Source organism: Pempheris klunzingeri, chromosome 12 (genome assembly GCF_042242105.1).
Source record: "Pempheris klunzingeri isolate RE-2024b chromosome 12, fPemKlu1.hap1, whole genome shotgun sequence".
NCBI classification, from domain to species: Eukaryota; Metazoa; Chordata; class Actinopteri; order Acropomatiformes; family Pempheridae; genus Pempheris; species Pempheris klunzingeri.
The window spans coordinates 20,768,230-20,788,341 of NC_092023.1; the positions used below are offsets into that span (position 1 = coordinate 20,768,230).

The 20,112-nt window shown below is 40.5% G+C and overlaps 1 protein-coding gene across 1 annotated transcript; it reads right to left on the reverse strand.

Annotated features, from left to right (window-relative positions):
- Positions 1-547: 547 nt before the first annotated feature.
- rasgrp3 (RAS guanyl releasing protein 3 (calcium and DAG-regulated)) lies at positions 548-18,591 on the reverse strand. The gene is made up of 14 exons (XM_070840457.1): positions 18,536-18,591; positions 17,172-17,303; positions 15,321-15,468; positions 12,073-12,246; positions 8,394-8,510; positions 7,976-8,254; positions 6,810-6,890; positions 6,420-6,533; positions 6,159-6,274; positions 5,774-5,921; positions 5,225-5,261; positions 3,210-3,359; positions 2,742-3,115; positions 548-1,509 (listed from the first exon to the last, which is right to left on the reverse strand). The coding sequence occupies exons 1-14, from the start codon at positions 18,538-18,540 to the stop codon at positions 1,501-1,503; spliced, it is 1,884 nt and encodes a 627-aa protein (XP_070696558.1). The 5' UTR covers positions 18,541-18,591; the 3' UTR covers positions 548-1,500.
- Positions 18,592-20,112: the final 1,521 nt, after the last annotated feature.

Below are 20,112 nucleotides of genomic sequence, written 5' to 3' on the forward strand. Positions count from 1 at the left end.
GTCAGCTCCTTTCTACAAGACTCTCACAGCAAGGTGTCGTTCATCGAGGTTCACTGAGAAAGCAGTAAAAATGTCATGAAATCCAATATGACTGTCCAGACTGACCCAAATCATTCCATGTGATTTGTGGGATTTTGGCTTCTTTTTTTGCAGTGTGAACGTAGCCATTGCCCCGATGGTGCCAAAGATACAAAGCACTGGAGCTTTTCCTTTCTTTTTGTTGATCCATGGGCTTGCTGAAACAAGCCGATGGCTGCCATGACAGACAGTGTTTCACATTAAAAATTTCCTGTGGGCTCCCCAGCCAGAGATACAGTCCTGTAGACTGTACATTTGTGATTGACAGTTACGGTGGTGAGGGATGGATTGTGCTGCAGGGTGCTGTCCAAACACACACTTAGGTATCTGTGATTTGATTTGATCAATGTGGCACAATGACAAAAAACACATTTAGTTAATAAGACAAAAAGTGTTTCTCATTTAATTATGATGCAGTAAATACATACATAACATGGAAATACATCCAACAATGTGTATTGTTTCTCACTACATTTCTATGTTTGATTTGTTTTTTTTTTTCAGCATTGGAAATCTTCCATCCCTGATAATGTCCATCATCGTGTCATCAGACTGCAGGCTGAAAGCTCATCAGCGGGTCATATTTGACCCTTAAGACAAACGGACAGTTAGCCACAGTGCAGGTGCAAATACAGTATGAATAAATAATTTAAAAAAACATTGGTGATGAACACTCAAAAACATCACTGAACATAATCCAAGGTTATGCAGAATCAGCCATCATCAACGTCCTCCATGGCGTAGGGTTACATTCCCTTAACATTCACTTTCAGTTTGACTTTCCCTTTTTTGCATGATTCCACATACAATCATCTGCACACCCTCCCACATCCATCGTGCTTTTTACCATCATTCCGACTGGAGAAATGACCACTGAGAACTTGTCGCCTTCTTCAGATCGAGCAGGGGAAAGTTTGTGTTCCTGTTTCCTTTGTCATAATGTACCCCACCTGGATGTTAAAGCTGGCTCACATACAGTAACTGGCCGGCACTGATCCACTTCACTTAACACATTCCACACTTGAAGTTTAGAAAATGTTTCTTCTCACTCTTTCAAGTGCTGATGTTATGTACATCTGGGATTAAAACTCAAACCTTAGTTGGGTCTTAGTAACCAACGCTGATCCCCAGCTGATCAGGCAGCACAGAGGGCGGGGGCAGAGGCATCATTAGCAGGGGGGTCAGTCCATCATCCACTGAGTTCCTCTCCTTCATCTGTGTGACCACTCACTAAGTAATCCCATGCAGCTGCACGCCGTCCAAGTGTCTCTCTGCCTGTGCTGAAGTCTGAGGAGGACATGATAACTCCAGGTCACTGAGGGGGGACCTCAGGCAGCCCAGTATGTCCCGCAGGCAGAAGAGCTTCCCGGTCCCAGCCGCTAGGGTCTTTGTGGACCCCCGGGACTCAACAGCGTGACCAAGTCAGCTGTCCTGGAGAAAAAGGATATTTAATCATGGATATTTGAAAAAACAGCATTTTAACTGAACCACTGTTCATTGTGTTGCAGAATAATGATGTCCTGTATACTATATATCTTCATTACTGCTCTCATGTTCCTGCCCTATTCACACACCTGTCCAGGGACTCGTGATTAATAGCTTGCTGGCTACAGCAATGTTTACTGTTGCTCTTCTGTGCACTGTTCTTGCTAACAAAGCATGAAATAAGATCAAATACTGTGAATCACAAAATGCAGGCAGTTCATTCACCTAAAGCAACAGTATCACCACAGGTTTCAGTCCAGGAAGTGTTTCTCTGCAGTTCTTCAAGGTGCACATTCAATCAGAAGAAATGAAACAAATATTGGGGAGAGAGATCTGGACTAATAACAATAATTTCATGATAATCAGCTAGTTAGATAAACTAGTTAGTGGACCTTGAATTAAAGGAATAGTTCAGATTATTTCTTTCACTTCACCCACTTCAAAGCCACCAGGCTCCAGGTCATTTTACAACCAGTTAGTTTGCTCGTGTTATTGTGTGACACTGATCATGGATAAGTATCTCATACAACCCCACTTCAAATAATCCAAACTGTCCCTTTTTATTTTGCCAAGGTAAGCTACCAAGATCAAGAATAGGTCAAGAATAGACTTCCATTCTCATGTCTGAACAAGCGCCTCCACCTCCACAGGTTCCACTCCATGACTATAGTGACGTCCTTCTCCCGAGCAACACTTTCCAGCTCTTCCTGAGGATCCCATCGTGTTCCCAGGCCAGCTGAGATATATAATTCCTCCAACAGGTTTTGGGTCTGCCCCGGAGTCTTTCCCTAGTTGGGTGTACCTGGAAAACCTCCACAGGGAGGCCCCTGGAAGGCATCCTGACCAGATGCTTGAATCACCTCAACTGGCTCATTTCAACACTGAGGAGCAGCAGCTCTACTCCTTCTGGATGTCTGAGCTCCTCACCCTGTCTCTAAGGCTGAGCCCAGACACCCTGCAAGTAAACGCATTTCAGCAGCTTCTATCCACAGACCCGTTCTTTTGGTTATTACCCAGAGCTCATGACCATAGCTGAGGGCTGGAACATAGATCGACTGGTAAACTGAAAGCTTTGCCTTCCTGCTCAGCTTCCACAGAACCACAAGCTACAGCGCCCACATAACTGCTGTTACACATGTAACCTTAAAGTAGAAATCTACAGCCACCCATTCCATTACCTTCGGCCTGTGTGTAATCCCGTTCTGTATGAGCTCTCCTGAGACGCCTGACTTCTGAGCGTCAATGCTGCTCCGTGAGGAGGCTGCCTGGTGCTGCCCCTCACTCTGGTTTTCCCAGCGGGCAAAACCTTTATTTTTAGATGTTTTCCTTTGAGTCCTGTATTTCATTTTGGGGAAAGTGTGGGAGCCACCGTCTGTGGCCCCCCAGCTGTGATCAGGCCACAGGGGCTCAGTCTGGGTGGCCTGGCTGGTGGTGGCCCTCTGCAGGCGCACAGAGATCCTCTGTGCTGAACCGGTCATCAGGGTGATGGACTGAGTGTCCAGAGCTGGACCTGGTGATGTGACAGATGGAAACTCAAACACCTCATCCTCATCTGAAGGAGGGAACACAAGAAATTAGAAACAAATCAATAGAAGTAGAAGTCCTGGTGTGAATAAAGTTTGGCTTCAGTAAATGCTGAGAATTACCTTTACAGGTGGGCATTGCAGGGCTGCTGGGCAGTGAGCTGTGGGTCAGTCTGGCTGGAGAAACACTGCCCAGAGAGCTGGAGCGGATCAGCTTCCTACAGGCCAGAACCAGCAGCTCCCGACATTGTTTATGGCAGTTAACGCCACAATCTGTGAAGTGAGCGTAGACACATCAGCTTATACGCATGACAAAAGGCAGGCACATTATGGTACTTTTGGTCTTGGTTGCTAGATGGGAAGCATGTTCTAGGGACTGTGTATGAAAACCCCAGCACTGAAAGATATTTTCAGTTTCACATTTCTTGGAAAGGTCAGTTCACACAAATTGGCCCCAAACCTGGGCAAATACATCCAAGGCAGATGTTATTTACACCCAGGTGTTCATCCTCCAGAGACCTGGAGAAGAAATGTAGATTTGTTTTTATATTTAAGTAATTGGGATGTCAGAGATGTACCACAAAGATTTCTTTCTCAAAAATTTTATTTTTCTATTTTTTTAAAACAGGTCCCTAATTTTGATGCCTAAACCAAACCAAGTAATTTTCACAGACGGTTTCACAAAGTTGCTGCTGTCTGGTTATTTACATCCAAGTGCAAATAGACACTCTATAACAACTAAATCTCTCTGTGTAAATCTAGACCACAAGGGAGTAAAATACTAATAAAGCACTAAGTGTTGATGGTATCTATTTTGTGTTCTTTGACAAGAGATTGCTCCAAGTACTGTTTGTTGTGCATCCTCTCATTTCTGTATATAATTTTTTTTGCTGTTTTAATTAGCCACGCCTCTTATAGTAGGCAAATACAATACTACTCTTTGCTTCCACCAATGAAGATGCTTTAACATTATGTCTGTGTAAATCATTATACTAGTAGTAACAGTAGCAGTACATACTACATACTAGTCCATACTATAATGTACACCACATCACCACCACAATAGCTCACTGGCTAAATATTTATGACTGTTAAATATGTTCATTATAAATTGGTAAAGATTATTTTTAGCATACAACTGTAGGTACACCTGCAAGCGCTCCATTACTGAAAAGCACATGTGCTGATGGCCATTCAGTAGTCAGTAGTCTGCATGTTACTCCGTCCTTGTGAAACTCTGTTAAAGGAAAAGCTGAAGAGCTCCCAAAGTCTATATATCTGGGCAGAAAAACAGGAAATCTAGATTATGGGATGGCCACAAATCACTTGGAGAATGAAAAAGACATCTCATCACAGGGGGTGAGATCCCAAAACATCTCTCCTAAAGAGAGATCTTGACACTGTTGTATTTCTGTTGTTCTTACTACCACACACTCCCTGTTTTAGCATCTCTACAGTGATGCTAAAACATCACTGCAGGCTTTAGAACCTGCAGGCTTTAGAACTGATTTTAAAATTGGATTGATTACTTTTAAAACACATTTGGGGTTGGCCCATGATTATATCACTAACTGAATCCTCCAGCAGAGCTCTGTAAGTAGGTTAGTAGCCTGAGCCGTCACAGCTCGAGGACTCTGGGATGACCTGCTAGAGGAGCTCTGGAAAATGTACTTTTTCAGAATTGCTTTCCCCAGAATTGGTTATTTTTCAGTTTTTACTTTACTTGCTTTTACTGTGTTGTAGTGATTCAGTTTTCTGTCTTTAGCTCAGTTCAGCTTACTAAGACCATAACCATAAAGCTACATTATGCAGGTATTTTTTGTGACTTGGCACCTCTACAGTGCCTTAGTGAATACAAACATCATGGTTTCCTCTGTCAGCATCTTCTTTGCCTCTGCCATGATGTCCATACTGAGAATACCGAGCTAGCGTTTTCTTATACAGTAGATAGCTGAAGAATGAGTTAGTTACATAGTGATGAACGTGGCGCCATTCTCCCTCTCAGTGTACCATCAAAATGATTCTAAAGGTGTTTTTTCTAGGTAAAATAGTTGCATAATATTGCTTTTACATGTTAAATTATTATGAATGTTCTTACATTTCCTTGTGGTTTACAGAAGAATGTCATGGGACTATACCTTTGCACTTGTAGCCCTGTTTGATGATTCCCCAGAGCTGCAGGTCCAGAGATGTGTGTGTGTGTGTGTGTGTGTGTGTGTGTGTGTGTGTGTGGGGGGGGGGTGGGGGGGGTGGGGGTGGGGGGGGGTGGGGGGTGGGGGGGGGCGACACAAAGAAATAAAAGTCATCAGACATAAAAGTCATCAGAACATTTTCTGTTAACATGTATGTGCCTGTTACATCTGACTGCATTGTATGTTGTAAACACCTTTAAAAAGAATCTGACGTCCCTTTTTAGCTTAGAATCTTCCCTCTTCTACTGTGCTACACTGGTCTCTCTGGTCTACCATCTCTTATTTTCCATCTAATTTCCACATATTACCATGTATTTTTACTGTGTTGTTATATTCTTATTTTGTTGTTGTATTTTTATTGTATTGCAAGCACCTTGTCTTCATAAAGGCGCCACATAAATACATCATTTGGTTTGTGACCTCAGAGTGTGATTGGCTCAAACAGGCCATTGATAGGGGCAAAATGAAGGAGGACAGAATGTTAGAGATACACACAAATCCAGCACAATGTTCACAGAAGGTGGGCTTCAGGTATGTCATCTCCTGGAAGTTGTGGATGAAGCCTGGGCCCATCTTACACTGGAGCAGTGGGTTAGCCCGAAGGAAGTAGGCTATCATTTCATCCTTACTGATCAATCCATCTCTGACAGATAGAGAGGACAGGGAGGACAAAGACAAGAGGATGAGAGCAAAGAGAGAGTGTCACTTCCAGGTGATCCAGACCTACCAGGTCAAAGTGGATCATGTTATTCAAACCCAAGAGTCAACAAAAAATATGCTATCAGACACTCCATGTTATCATGGTGTGACTAAGCTGACCTGGAAAATACAGATCCTGTAGCTGATTATTCATTCATGATTTTTTGTGCTCCAAACTCACTGATCTTTGTCCAAAACACAGAAGGAGTCCAGGAATGGAAAGTTAGCAGCGATGCTCTCAAAGTCCTCTTGTGAAATATAGCCATCACGGTCATGGTCATAATTCCTGAATACGGACTTCCCAAAGACAAGTACAATTTAGTCCAATAATATTTCATGCACACACACACACACACACACACCTCTACATCCATCCAACCAGCAGCTGTTTTTCTGCATTCTGTAGGCATGATTAATTTGAAGTAGGATGCTGTCTACTCACGTCCACCACCTTCCTGATGTGTTTATTGACCACAGAAGGGTCTGGTTTGGTGGTGACCCCGGAGGCCCAGTCCAGTGGGGCCAGGGGCTTGTTTGGGGTTGTTGGAGAGGTAGGCTGTGAAGAAGGATTAAGTCCACAGGATCAGAATAATACTCTGTTACACCCTGAGTACAGTTTTCAGATGCTACAAACAGCTTCACGGTGGCAGAAAAGTCATATTTTTCTTACCCTGAAGACAAAATATCAGCACAGGTAAAAATATTTGTAAGTTGTCAAAAAGAACTGTTATGCTACAGCTCAAAAGGGTCTTTAACCTTTCAACATAAATTTCAAGCTTGTTGAAACTGTACACATTCTGTGTGGACAAAACACAAACCAGGTGAAACTTACCAATGATTTGGGGTTACGTGGTTCTCTGAGCAATGACAGCTCATAAATCTCATCTTCTGTGTAATAAAGGTCTAAAGAAAGCTGTAAATACAAGGAGTTAGGATAGAGTTAGCTTCAAAATCAGTGAACACTGACCATCTCATTAGTCTTAGTCATCTGGAGCTAACTGCAGCTGTAGTGTCGGTGACAACATTCTGGCTGATGCTAAGGAAAAGTGACTGGACACAGCTTTAAACTGTTTACACTAAAATTAGGCAAATAGCTTAGCTTAGCTTAACATAAACAGTGAAATCAGTGGGCCAGCTGGCCAAAGGTAAAAAAAAAACTGCAGGGCATTAATTCATGTTATATCTTGCTGTTTAATCTGTCCATAAACAGAAATGTTAAAATGACAAGACATGGTTTTACGGGGAGTTATGTGCTGACACTATTTGCTGTGTGCAGTGACTTCTTGTTGTCGTTCTGACTGGCAACCAGAGAAAACATCCAAAGAATAAGTGTATGAGCTTAATGTCTAAAATGTGCCTTTATACGTATGTTACTTTTCTTTTGAGAATGACCTCAAATTGTCACTTTTGGTTCCAGAGAGTTGTTAGAGTCATGTATTAGATTTGTTTTAGAGTGTAACATTCCTCCCAAGCACTAGGGGTATATAATGAAGGCCGAGGCTGGCCACAAGTAATTGAAGTTCATACACTTGTATTTGCTAAAGCAAAAGAAGCAAACAAGCAAGCACTGAGTATGAACTCTAGTGAGAAAATTAATGCATTATAATATAAATTACTGGCAAAATACTGAATATCGTTTTTCTGAGTTCACATCTAAGCAATTAGACAATTAGCAGCCACAAGAGGCTAACGTGTAGGACTTAGTCACCACGACAGCACAGAATAGACACTGTCCTTACAATGAACTAAATGAACCTTTTTGGTCTTCCTGCAGTTTTAAAATATATAAATCCTTTAAAACACACTCTCCTACTTATACATCTTCTTCATGCACATGCGAATGTGTGAAAGTATGACAACACGGATCCTTTTTAGAGTCTTATTATTCACAGTCTCTGATGTGGGCCGTACAAACACTCAAAGAAAGAGCTGTGCTGAACTTTGTGGATGATGGCTAGAAGACTTGAAGACACTACCTATGGAGTGGTAATCCCTCACCGTTAGCAGGTAGATGAGGTCCATATTGGGCTCCACTTGGGCCACTGCACTTTGCAATGACACCAACTCGTTGAAGGTCACGTAGAGCTGATGCATCTTCACCAGGTTCACCTTGTTACTCTCATCAACCCAATCAGGAAAGACCACATGCACGGCGATCAGGTCCTTGAGGTGCACACCCAGGATGGGGATTTTAAAGCCCTGGCATTCACTGAAGGCCTTTCGGTAGCAAGAGTAGTTGTTGTTGGAGGAGACCAGCTCTGTCATCTCGCTCCAGATCTGCAGCAGGTAGTGGAAGTATTGTTATAATTATTATTGGTATTATTCTAATTCAATTCTTGGCTATTTTCTGCTTGTTTGTGTGTTCATGTGCTGTAGGAATGCACATATTCCTGTACTTCATATGGTTCCGACCCACCTTCACAACCTCTGGAGCGAGATAAGAGTGAGTCTCCTTTAGTCGAGAAATGGAGCTGTGGCTCAGTCCTCCTACCACCGCCATCAGAGTATTGAAGTTCTGGAGCTGCAGAAGTTTCTGATGACAGAGAGCGGCGTGTTGAAAAGGTCACAGTTGCTTCTTTATTGATTATCCATCAAACATAATCTGTGTCTTGTGCTGCTCTGTTCTACTGCAAAAGCTTCTGGTCAGATTAGTGAGAGTGTGCAGGGCCCATTAACATGACGATGTCACCACTATAACTGAATTCATGACATCTGTTATAAGAACAAAACACATATTTTTAAAATAAAACCTGCAGACTTTAAACCAGCATTTAATAAATGGATTCAATGACAGTTTTGCATTCTCTCAATCAGCCTCATGAGGTCGACACCTGGAATGGGTTTCTGTTAACATGTGCGCCTTGTCAAGAGTCAACTTGTTTGAGACCATCAGTTGTGTTGTGCAGAGCCAGGGTTAGTACACAGTTGTATACAGTGAACAGCCCCATTCAACTACTGTTCTGATCCATATCATGGCAAGAACCTCTCAACTAAATAAAGAGAAGCAACAGTCCATCATTACTTCAAGACATAAAGGTCAGTCAATCCAGAACATTTTAAGAACTCTGAATGTATCCTCAAGTGGAGTCGCCAAAACCATCAAATGCTCTGATGAAACAAGCTCTTCCTTCAGGAAAGGAAGATCAGAAACCAGATATTAACAGCACCTCAGATTAGAGCCTACAGAAATATAGCAGACTGGAGGAGACTGCGTGAATCAGACCTTCATGGTGGAACTGCTACAAAGAAGAAACTACTGAGAAAGAAGAAGAAGAGAATTGCTTGGGCCAAGAAACATAAGAATGGACATCAGATCAGTGGAAATCTGAACTTTGGTCTGAGGAGTCAAAATTTGAGATTTTTGGTTCCACCTGCAATTTGTGAGATGCAGAAAAGGTGAAATTCAAGACACACTTAACCAGCATGGCTACCACAGTCACATGCCATCCCATCTGGTTTGAGCTTAGTGGGACCATCATTTGTTTTCCAGCAGGACAATGACCCAAAGACTCCTCCAGGCTGTGTGAGGGCTGTTTGACCAAGAAGGAGAGTGATGGAGTGCTGAGTCACATGACCTGGCCTCCACTATCACCTGACCTAAACCCAACTGAGATGGTTTGGGATGAAGCCAGCAAGTGCTCGGCACCTCTCGGAACAACAAGATGGGTCCGGGTGACTACCTAAATGAAGCTGACTGACAGAATGCCAAGAGTGTGCAAAGCTGTTACAAAGGCGGCTACTTTGAAGAATCTAAAATATAAAACATATTCTGGTTTGTTTAACACTTTTTTGTTTGCTACACAATCCCATATGTGTTCCTTCATAGTTTCGATATCTTTAATTCTAATCTACAATGTAGAAAATAATAAAGAATAAAGAAAAAACATTGAATGACATAGAACCAACACAATAGGTGTACTTGTCATATGATTCACCTCGTGTCTTAACATTTTTTTCATCCTGTTTTAACCATTAAAAGTACTTTACAACTACATAAAGATAACTATCATTGGTATTACTATTGCCCATACCCATAGTGCCTATAGTTCCAAGCAGTAGAAATTCCAGAGAAAAGAAGTCACTTCCTGCACACATGTATCACCTCTGTTTGATTTGCTGCACCACAAAAGAGACAAAGCCAGTGATATGCGTTTTACCTTCTACTTATCATATTCTTTATATAATCGTTGGATTATTTACCCAAAGTAGAGTATATATGGTAAAGTATGGTGATTTATCCTCTGTGTTAGAGTGTTAGTTGGAGTTAGGGTTGTTAATTGTCAAAATGTGCAGAGCTGTAAAATATACATATTGTGAATAATTGGTAACAAAGCCTCACAAAGCCACAGCAGATCAGATCCAATAAAAGTTCACTGAGGTAAATATCCCCACAGTGATATAAAAAATAACACAAGCCCATGGGTTGAGTATTATGTCGGTGCTTCATGGAAATAAGTTGGCCCAGCGATGATTTTTAGAGGTCAAATTTAGATAATATTAATATTAAGAAACTGCCAGAGAACACTGGGGACATTACTGTTGCTCATGGATGGAGGTTAGAAGTTGTCTCTAGTAAACATCTTGGTGAGTGTCTTTGTTTTATAATAATATCTAATAATACCCTCAAAAAGCTGAGACTGAACTTTTATTTCAGGAAGAAGTCCTGCTTCTAATGAGGAGGCCAGAAGAAGACTCGTCTCTGTAACCTTCTTACATGACTATAAAGGCTTAAAGGCTTTCGATTCTATTCTATTTCTTACTGGTTCTTAATTGTTACGATTGATTGTTACAAGTGTTAAAGCCCTCACTGTAAAGCCCACAGCTGGCTGGCTGTGTCTGACCAGCTGTGGGTCAGCTTGTTCATTATAAAGCCCTTCTGGGTAAACTCCCATCATACATTTGCAGATATCTGACTGTAGTCTGAGTTTGCTAGATGTTTTTATGTCTCTTCCAAGTGTACAAATGGGTAAACAAAGCTGTGATGTGCTCTGCCCCCCTCTGTTGGTCTCTGCCTAATTGTAAAGCTTTTATAAAGACAATGGAATCCATTGGTACCTGTCTATGTCTGTAGGTATTTTAATTATTTCTACATTTGAATGTATATTTTTTAGGTTCTTTGTTTCTTTGTTGTCTATCGATTCATAAATATGCATAAAAAATATGCATTTTTAAAATATGCATAAAAAAGTAAATCTTAACTCTTGAAAATTAAACCATAAGCGCTCAGAGTTAAATGATTCCATTCAGGAGCCCGTCTGCAAACATGAGAACAGACAGGATCTCAGGCGTCATTAGGACGCTGATCCACTGATGTAGAGTAATGGAGAGGCTCTTTGTCTTTCTCACACAATGAAAATGCAACATCTACCTGCCTAACCTAACATGAATATTAATGAGATGGCTTTTAAGGTGGAAGGATAACTTGAGTGCACCTATTCATGTTTGTGACAGAATGTAGCATCAACTATGCTGCCTTTTGTAAAAACAAAACAAAAATGACTGAATTTTGTTTTGTTTTGATGTTACTGATTTTAGAAACTATCATAAAGATAAGATCAGTAAGTTTTCTCATTAATGTGAGAAAAGTAACTGAGAACAAAATGTCATCAAAGCGATGGTAGACGATCTTCATAAAAACAAATACGAGGCTGACGTGCTGATAAAGGGATGTGTTGCTGATTGACTGAGAGTGGTCAGTAATGATCTGCTGCCTCTGAAGGCCTCTCAGGTCCCACAGTGAACAGCATCATAGACCTTGCTTTGCAATTCTGACTTGCCCGTTAATATCATAAGAAGAATATTTCTCATACTTACAAGGTTACAGGAGTTACTCTGTATTCTGTGACCCATCTGATTCTGTGACCTGATTAGGAATCTAAAAATGAAAAGCAAACATGCTAGCTACTGTAGCTAAGGGAGTTGTGTCAATGAGAGGCTACAATACATCACTGTTGCATTTGACTAGATAAACAGAGTTTTCTGCTACGTGCATTTCAGGCAGAAGGGCTCTGTTTCTGGTTGAAAACCTCCCCTGAAAACACTGGAGATGGATGCACTCTGTAGGTGACTGTAATGCTGCCTCCTCTCGCTCTTACCTGGGCCACATGGATGTATTTGGTGATGACCTCTGCGCGGGTCTGAGGTGTTAGCTTGCTGAGCACCATGAGTTGGACCCACTGCGAGATTCCGTTGAAGAGAGCAATGGAGCGCTCGAGAGTCGGGTTGTCTACCAGGCAGCCGTGAATCACATAGCTCTGGTAATCAGTGAACTGAGGACAAAACAGAATGGTACTGAATCATATTTGAGCTGTAGGGTCTGCAGGCTCAAAGGGTCCCTAAAGCCAATGTAAAGCCAAAGTAACATTTGTGAAGGTGATGGTATAGTAAAATTTGTGCAATCTTATGTCCAACTGAAAATATGGCCTGATGGTGGATTGAAGATCGCCACAGGAACACTGAGATACCAATGATATTTTGCTAATCTTTTATCTTTAGACGTGGCCCAGTGTGGAAAAATACTTGTTAATACTTGTGTGAACTGTGGCTGCCGCTTTGCCCGTCACTATATTACATTTAAAGGGCAAACACTCATAACGCACAAAGAAATTATTCATTTCTTCTGCTCATTGTTTTAACACAATACCAATAATGTCCTGTATATAAACTTTGATCTTCTTGTTGCCATTGTTCCCACCAACCACCTGACCAGTGGAAACCAGGCAGTTCACCAAGAGGTCAGCTGGCTTTACATTAAGGCTCTGCAGCTGGTGTTCAGCCTCCCAGCAGCTTTTCAAATAGTTCGCCCAATTAAGGGAGTGTGTTTCATTTGGCTTCAAAATGATTGTACAACTTAATGAAAAGGCATCCTATTTAACCTAGCTTTAACAAACGTCTGCATGTGCTGCATCCCTCTAACATTAGCTAACATTATCCGTTAGCAACCCCTAGCTAGCCTACTTGTCATATCCAACCCAGTCTCATGGAAGTTCGTGGAAATGAAATTCATGAAATTTTAATAGACACAAATTTCTCATTTTTTTCCGTGTCCCTGAGCACAAATTTCAAACCAGCGTATTTCTATGGGATTATCTTTTCGTGTCTATATCACGTCTTTGTCACATCACATGCTCTGGGAGCACGGAAGCTGTGCTGTTATTTCTCATTTCATATTTATTTTTAAACTATAACCACTATGACTTTAACCATGAGGTTCTATCCTTGTTTCCCCATTATTATTTTATCAGTCCACATCAGTCCACAGTGTTCTGGAGGGTCTGCAGCTGGTCAAAGCGTGTATTTGATTAGTCAACAATACGAGCGGTTTATGAATGAAAAAATAATCATGATTTTTGTCAGTTTTTAACACCAAAAGCTGTTCAGCTTTTCCACACTGTTGCTGCTTCCTGTTAAAAATCTCTCAATATAAAAACACAACAGTGTCCTGCTCAACAATGTGGCGAACTATCGTTAAGGCCATCAGTTTTAATTATTTCTTCCTCGATAGAGAAACAATCAAGCTTTTTATATTTATTTAGTTTTTCATAGTGGAAGCAGCATCGTAATCCAGAGGTTAGTTGTTGGTTAATGTCAGATATTTAAGCTGGTATTCTAGAAAATGAGAATTTTGAATGGGAGTTCTTGCAGTTTACAAAGTGGATACAAGATAGATCTATTGAATATATCAAATATCTAGTGCGGCCGTATTAGTAATAACACTGCATAGAGATTATCTATGATTTAATTTAGTAATGTAAACAATATAATAGTATCAAAGTAATAATAAAAGTTTTGTAACGTAATGCAAAGCAGATGTGTTCGTCTCCATATAAGAGGTTGATGAGGCTCATTGATAATGACGTCGCTTTCGCTATGAAAAACGCTAATAAAAAGCTTGATAGGTTGTAGAATCAAGAGGGATATAACTCACTTACTTCTGTGAGAGTGGATCATATCAGACCAAATGTGTTCCCACTATAGCCTTCACTCTTCATGAGGTTTTCTTTAACATGTATCATTGTTGTGTAACCATCAGGACCACAAGTATATTACTTTATATTAGCTAGAGTTTCTAGCATTCCACTAAAAACATCTTATCCTTTAATAAACAGATTTTTTTTTTAATCTTGGAAGATTTATATTATATTAAAAATTATTCTCAATAGTTGATGTAGAAATAATGAATTTTCATCTTCCAGCTCTGTGGCTGTATATTTAGTTAAATACTAACATGCTAACATCCTCACAATGCACAATGCACAATGTTAAGCAGTTTATGTTTTCTGTGTTCAGTGTGTTAGCATGCTACTAACTAGCTCTGAACCCAAAGTAGGGCTGATGCTGATGGAAATGTCATTAGTTCTGCAGGTATTTGGTGATAAAACAGAGCATTGGACAAAATGAAATTTTGACCTTGATGGTGGAGCTGGAAGAATAGTTCAAAGATGGCCAAAATGATTACAGTACCGTGGTGAGTCTGCTGTAACTTTATGCTCTGTCCAATGATTATGGAGATACTTTCCCGGTAGACGAAAACTTCATTGGATCACCAAAGTCAGTGGGATTCATTCTTTGTCGGCCATAACTGAAGTACAAAAGCATCGTGCCAATCCATCCGACAGCTATAGATATACACTACTCACAAAAAGTTAGGGATATTCGGCTTTCAGGTGAAATTTCAGGATGAACCTAAAATGCATTCTAAACTTTCCAGGTGAACTTAATGTGACCTTCTCTAAACTTTTGAATGTGCATGTCCAACTGTTCAGTGTTTCAGTACTTTTTGCACAAGTTGCTGTTCTCTAACAAGAAGCTTAACAGCAAAATTCACAACAGGTTTGATCCATGAATCGACCAATACATTTCCTGCTTCAGTTAGAATTGGTATTTAAACAGTCCTTCTCATCATGCTGTTCACATTCTGACATCATGAGACCAAGACGACACCTAACAATTGATCAGCAGCACCTCGCCACTGCGAGGCTTCAAACAGGAAGTCCTCAGACGGAGGAGTGGACGTCCTTTGGCCACATCCCAATTTATTGAGACACTGAAAATTTTTGTTGTGGTAAATTGTTTAAGATGAATAAAATTACCATTGCATGCTTCTACGTAAATGCCCTACTTTCATGATATAATATCACTGTAGCATTAACTTTTTACATTTTCCATATATTTCACCTGAAAGTCGAATATCCCTAACTTTTTGTGAGTAGTGTATTTCAGTATGAACCAAAGTGACCAAACCAAACGAAGAACTGACTGACCCTGGAGCTCTGGCGTTAGTATGGCAAAAGACAAAATCATTGAATAGTTGATGAAAAAGCAAAGCTGCTTGTACACATACTGATATCCTCCGGATGGACTTGAACTCCAGGAAGGTGAGATGCTCGGCCAGCTCCATGGGTTCCAGGTGATCAAACAGCAGCGAGGCCTTGCCTTTCTTAGCCTGCTTTTTCCGCTGGGTCAACTTACGCATCCAGTCATATGATGGACTAAAAGGAGAACAATTTTAAAAAGCAAATGACTTCTATGGATTCTAAACAAAAGACTAAAACTACAGAATCACCAGTAAAGTCCTTTAACTTAAAAGGATACTGGACCTTCAAGGTATTTAGTGAGGGATAAGGAAAATATTGAGAGAATTTTCATAGTCCTAATTATTTTATTGTTTATTTGCTTGTTCTTTTTTACTGAAATAATAGTAATACTTTCTAGATTATTGTAACAAACTTGGACTCACAGTAGGGTAACATAACAATGGAAGTATTCCAATCACAGTTTTTCCTCTGATGGTATTAGAGTGAATCAGTAACTCCCCCTGGCAGACAGGGCCAATGCGGGCAAGAATGTGGCACTGACAGTTGTCGTAGCCATACGTTATATTTTGCTGATGTGGGTGGAATTTCCCAACATTTTCTGTCAGTGATTGAGTGAGAAGAAAACAAGTCAACAATGAATATTGTGTTTACCCTGCTGAATCTCACACGTAGGAAATGGCAGAGGTTAGTGAAAAAGGCTTTGTTGTGGGATTAATTGAAACTCCAATTTCAAGATACCTTGAAATTATCTTAAATATATTAAAGGTCAACCATCAGCTAGGAAGAGCTACAAGAGGCATTTTCAAGTTAGCAGTTTCAGTTGCTATCTGACTAACAGGGAGATTCCGAGACACCTTGTCCACACTCTGGTGTTTTTGGGAAAGCAAGAACTACCATATAGTGGACATGAGGAGAGCACAGAATTGGCAGAAGGCATTGCACACTTTGTTAAAAGGATGGGCTCTGTTGGAGAGACTATATTCTTCATTTGGGGAGTACTTAATTCTTTTGCATAATCACTTGGTTTTCTCCATTTCTGTTCTGTCATGAAATTATACAGCTTTTGGTGATGTGTGACACTGATGTGTCTGTAAATTGTTTGAGTGTTTGTAAAAGATTGACCAGAGGGAGAAACTGCATTGTAAGGTTAGCACAGCCCGTGTCCAAACACCATTTGGTTTTTGTCTGTGACATGAATATAACCACACTGATGAACCCCTTTGCTTTTTATTGTAAGTTTGTATCCATTTCTTTGACACTTTCTTTTTTCATGAGCACCAACTGCAATGTCGTCCAAAGTCGTACAAAGAATTAATATAATATTGTACCATTATGAAACTAGTGATTTACATCCCTAGCAGTACCTTACAGTGGTTGGTGAAGTAGCTTTTTTCTACAAGGTATATTAAAAAAAGGATTTGCAAACCTATACATCCCATATAGATTTTCTTCAGTGTCCCTGAGCCAGAAATGTGATTTTAACTTGAAGCTGGCAGTTCTTCTCAAAAGTCACTTTGCTTCATTGACAAGTGACTGCCCAGTAACTCCCATGGTCCTACTGAAGGCCTAGGCTCTGGGGTCATGATTTGCCACTTCCTTTAAGGTAAATAGTAGTTTTCACTATGTTTATGTAGGTTTTCAGTCCTGTTGGTCCTGCAATATGGAGCAGTTGGACATCATGTATCCTTTGAGATGTTTTACCACTCATTCATGAGGGTTTGTCATTTATACTTAAGGATCAGGACTCTGGTTTGAGGATAAGACTGGAATTCAGATTATTTTTACCATAAGGTGAGGACTACTGTAATCGTTGGCAAAGTTAATATATCACCGTCAGTAATTTCTACAAGTGCATTTGTATGCTCTTGTTGTCTTACATGGTAGAGATGTCGAGGAGCTTGAAATGCTCCTCACACCCGAGCCGAGCAGCCACATCTCTGAACTCTTCTGTTATCCGGATCAAACCCAAGTCCAGGTTGAACTCTGCAGGGAATGTCACTATCCAGTACCTGAGCACACACATGTGGATTTGAGCAGCAAATATATAAACACTGAAAAGATGGTAACACAATGAATCTCTGCCAGAATGGAAACATCTCATTTCAGCTCCCAAGAACTTTCCATTTAACCAAAGAATAATCCCTGTAAGTCGTACCATTGTATTGCAGTGCAGAAAGCTCCTTTGAGTTTGTTTCACATTTACAACTTATAGGTTTTTGGGAATTGTGGGATGTCACCACTCTTCATAACCCTGATCTAGAGCAGTGTTGTCCTTGAAAGAGTTAGTCATTATACATGACAAAAGCAATTAGTATTGTGAGCATGAAAACTACCTGAGGCCTTTTTCAAGTGTGAAAACTTAAACTTGCATAAACAGGAATTGTATGTGGTTGTATGTGTAAGCCATGTGTTAATAACCCAAGGAAATGGGTCATGAGGTGCAAATGAGGTTAAAGGAGAACTTTGCAATTTTGTTAAGCCTAAAAACATATTTTGGGTTTGAAATGACTGGTACAAAAAGCAGATAACCCCAAATGGCAGCCACAAACGCTATACAATAGCTGTGATGTAATCCTTTGGGGCAACTCAAATCATCAAAGTACATCAACTGCCTGTTTTGCCGCTGACTGACTCAGAGTATTTTGTCTGATAACATTATGGAAAGAATCCCCAGAAAGATAGACCCGTAACATCCTTTTTGCTTAATATTGCTCTCTCAAGGCCACCAGACTCCATTGACAAAGGCAGTCATTTTACCTCACAGACCACTGGAGTAGCTGGTCTACTGCTGCCTTGGTCGGTTAGTTTGGTTTATGTTATTGTGTGTTACACAGATATTGTGTTGGAATCTAGCTAACCTTTTAATACATCAAAGTCACATAACAAACTGACTGTAGTAGGTCACACTGGTGTTATGCAGGTAAAATTAGAATAACAATTTGAGCCTGTCATTGGCTAAAACAAGCACTTTCAGTCGATGCACTTCGATGATTGGGGCTGTTCCAAAGGATTCTGTTGCAGTCATCGTAGGCTGTTCATCACTGCCAGCTGAGGCAATCTACTGGACCATTTCCAAAATGCTTTGTATCTACCGGTCATTTTTGACCACAAATATGTAAAAATAGAGCCCTGGATTAGAAATACTGAAGTTAACTTTGGCTTTTCTGTGGTCTTGGGTTTAGATTTCCCAGAGTCTGATGAACTGACAGTGAAGAGTCTCAATGTTTGGGATGGACCTTACCTCATTAAATAACAAATCTTCAGCCTGGTTCTTTGGCAGCTGTCGCCTTTGCAGTCACGATATGTGGGGCTAAAGTCAAGGACTTTTTCCAAATTTTGACGAACTACCACACCGAAATACATCATAAATAAGCACATTAAAAAAAGAATTCACATCATTCATGACCATTACAGCACTGTACAAACTACAAGCTTCTGGACAGCCTCTGCATCTTTCTGCCTCACTGCATTTCTTCAGCAATGGCTAATGCTAGCCAACAACTGCCGTCACTTGCTACATGAACAAACTACTTTTGAGGATTTTTATGAATCAGTGTGTTTTGTCTGTGTACAAGATGTCATAACTTGACCCTACTGAGTGTGGCCATTTGGAACAAGTAGGAACTCTTAGACCATAGACTGGAGAATGTAGGCTGCTTTTTAATTAGCCTAAATGTCCCATAATGACAAATCCCGGTTCAGTCGGTCCACATAAAAGATTAAGATTGCCACCAAAACTGGTAAACGACCCACCACTATTTTGGACTGTCAGAGGAACTTGGAGCACCCAGAGAGCACCCTAACTGGGAGAACATGCAGACTCATACAGCACTTTCTACACATAAACAAAGCTTTGACAAAAGCTTTCCAGTGTTCCTTTGTCCCTCATTTCTTCCTGCTCTGATCTCTTCTGTCTCTATCATGCACATATTCAAGACAGTCCTCCGATCAACAGTAGCTTCAGATGTTTTAGCCCCTAAAACAACATATTTTTATGTCCAAGTGACAAAGCCCTCTAGTAAGCAGCTGTAGTAACAATAACGGAAGCAAAGGAGGAAGTCAGGTGACGTTATTATAGAGCACTGTTTGCTTCCTCTTTCCAAGTGACAGTCAACATAATTATTTTTTTCAAAGCATGATCACGATTGTTCCATAATATTAATCTTTGGTGGTGACACCTGAGGGAAAGTACATTAAGGAGGTTAAAACAGGATATAGCTGCTCTATTGCTGTCTTACAGCACAACAGACCATTTCGTGAGCAGCTCCAAGGACATTGATCTAGGCCAGGATCAATACCGCTCATTCTACATTAACAAACAGCACCACAGCAAGAGAAAAGGTGAGGGACAGGCATTAAAATGAAGCATCAACTGCTACGCATCTTCACTTCAAAGGGTTATTTAGAATTCCTTGAGCAAAATAAAAGATGTGAGAAATCATTTAACTGGTGGGTTGAATTCAAAGTACTTATTCTCAGCCATCTGAAATACAGCAGTAACGGAACATAAAGCACCATGTTAATGTGTGTTAGTAGTTCCTGCAGAAGTCTTGCCAGATGGGATATATCATCAGTAGTTTTCCCGCCAGTTCTGATGATTTAACGTACCAGCGATGCATCAGCAGCATGCTACGAGGAAGCAGGTTGGCCTGCAGCTCCCCACTGTCATCTGTGAAGAGATCATAAACAGTAATTAGCAGGCACTATGTTAAAGTCCATGTAAAACAATTGTAAATACGTCTTTTGAATTTGTCATGGCACAGAAAAATGTTAACTACCAAGCCAAATTAGAATGATTAAAACAATGGCCAAGTATAT

Coding starts and splice junctions, on each gene's coding strand:
- rasgrp3 (XM_070840457.1), bottom strand. Junction 15,469..17,171: donor CTCCTCGACATCTCTACCAT/GTAAGACAACAA, acceptor TTCTCCTTTTAG/TCCATCATATGACTGGATGC. Junction 3,360..5,224: donor ACAGGGCTACAAGTGCAAAG/GTATAGTCCCAT, acceptor CTCACTTCACAG/ATTGTGGCGTTAACTGCCAT.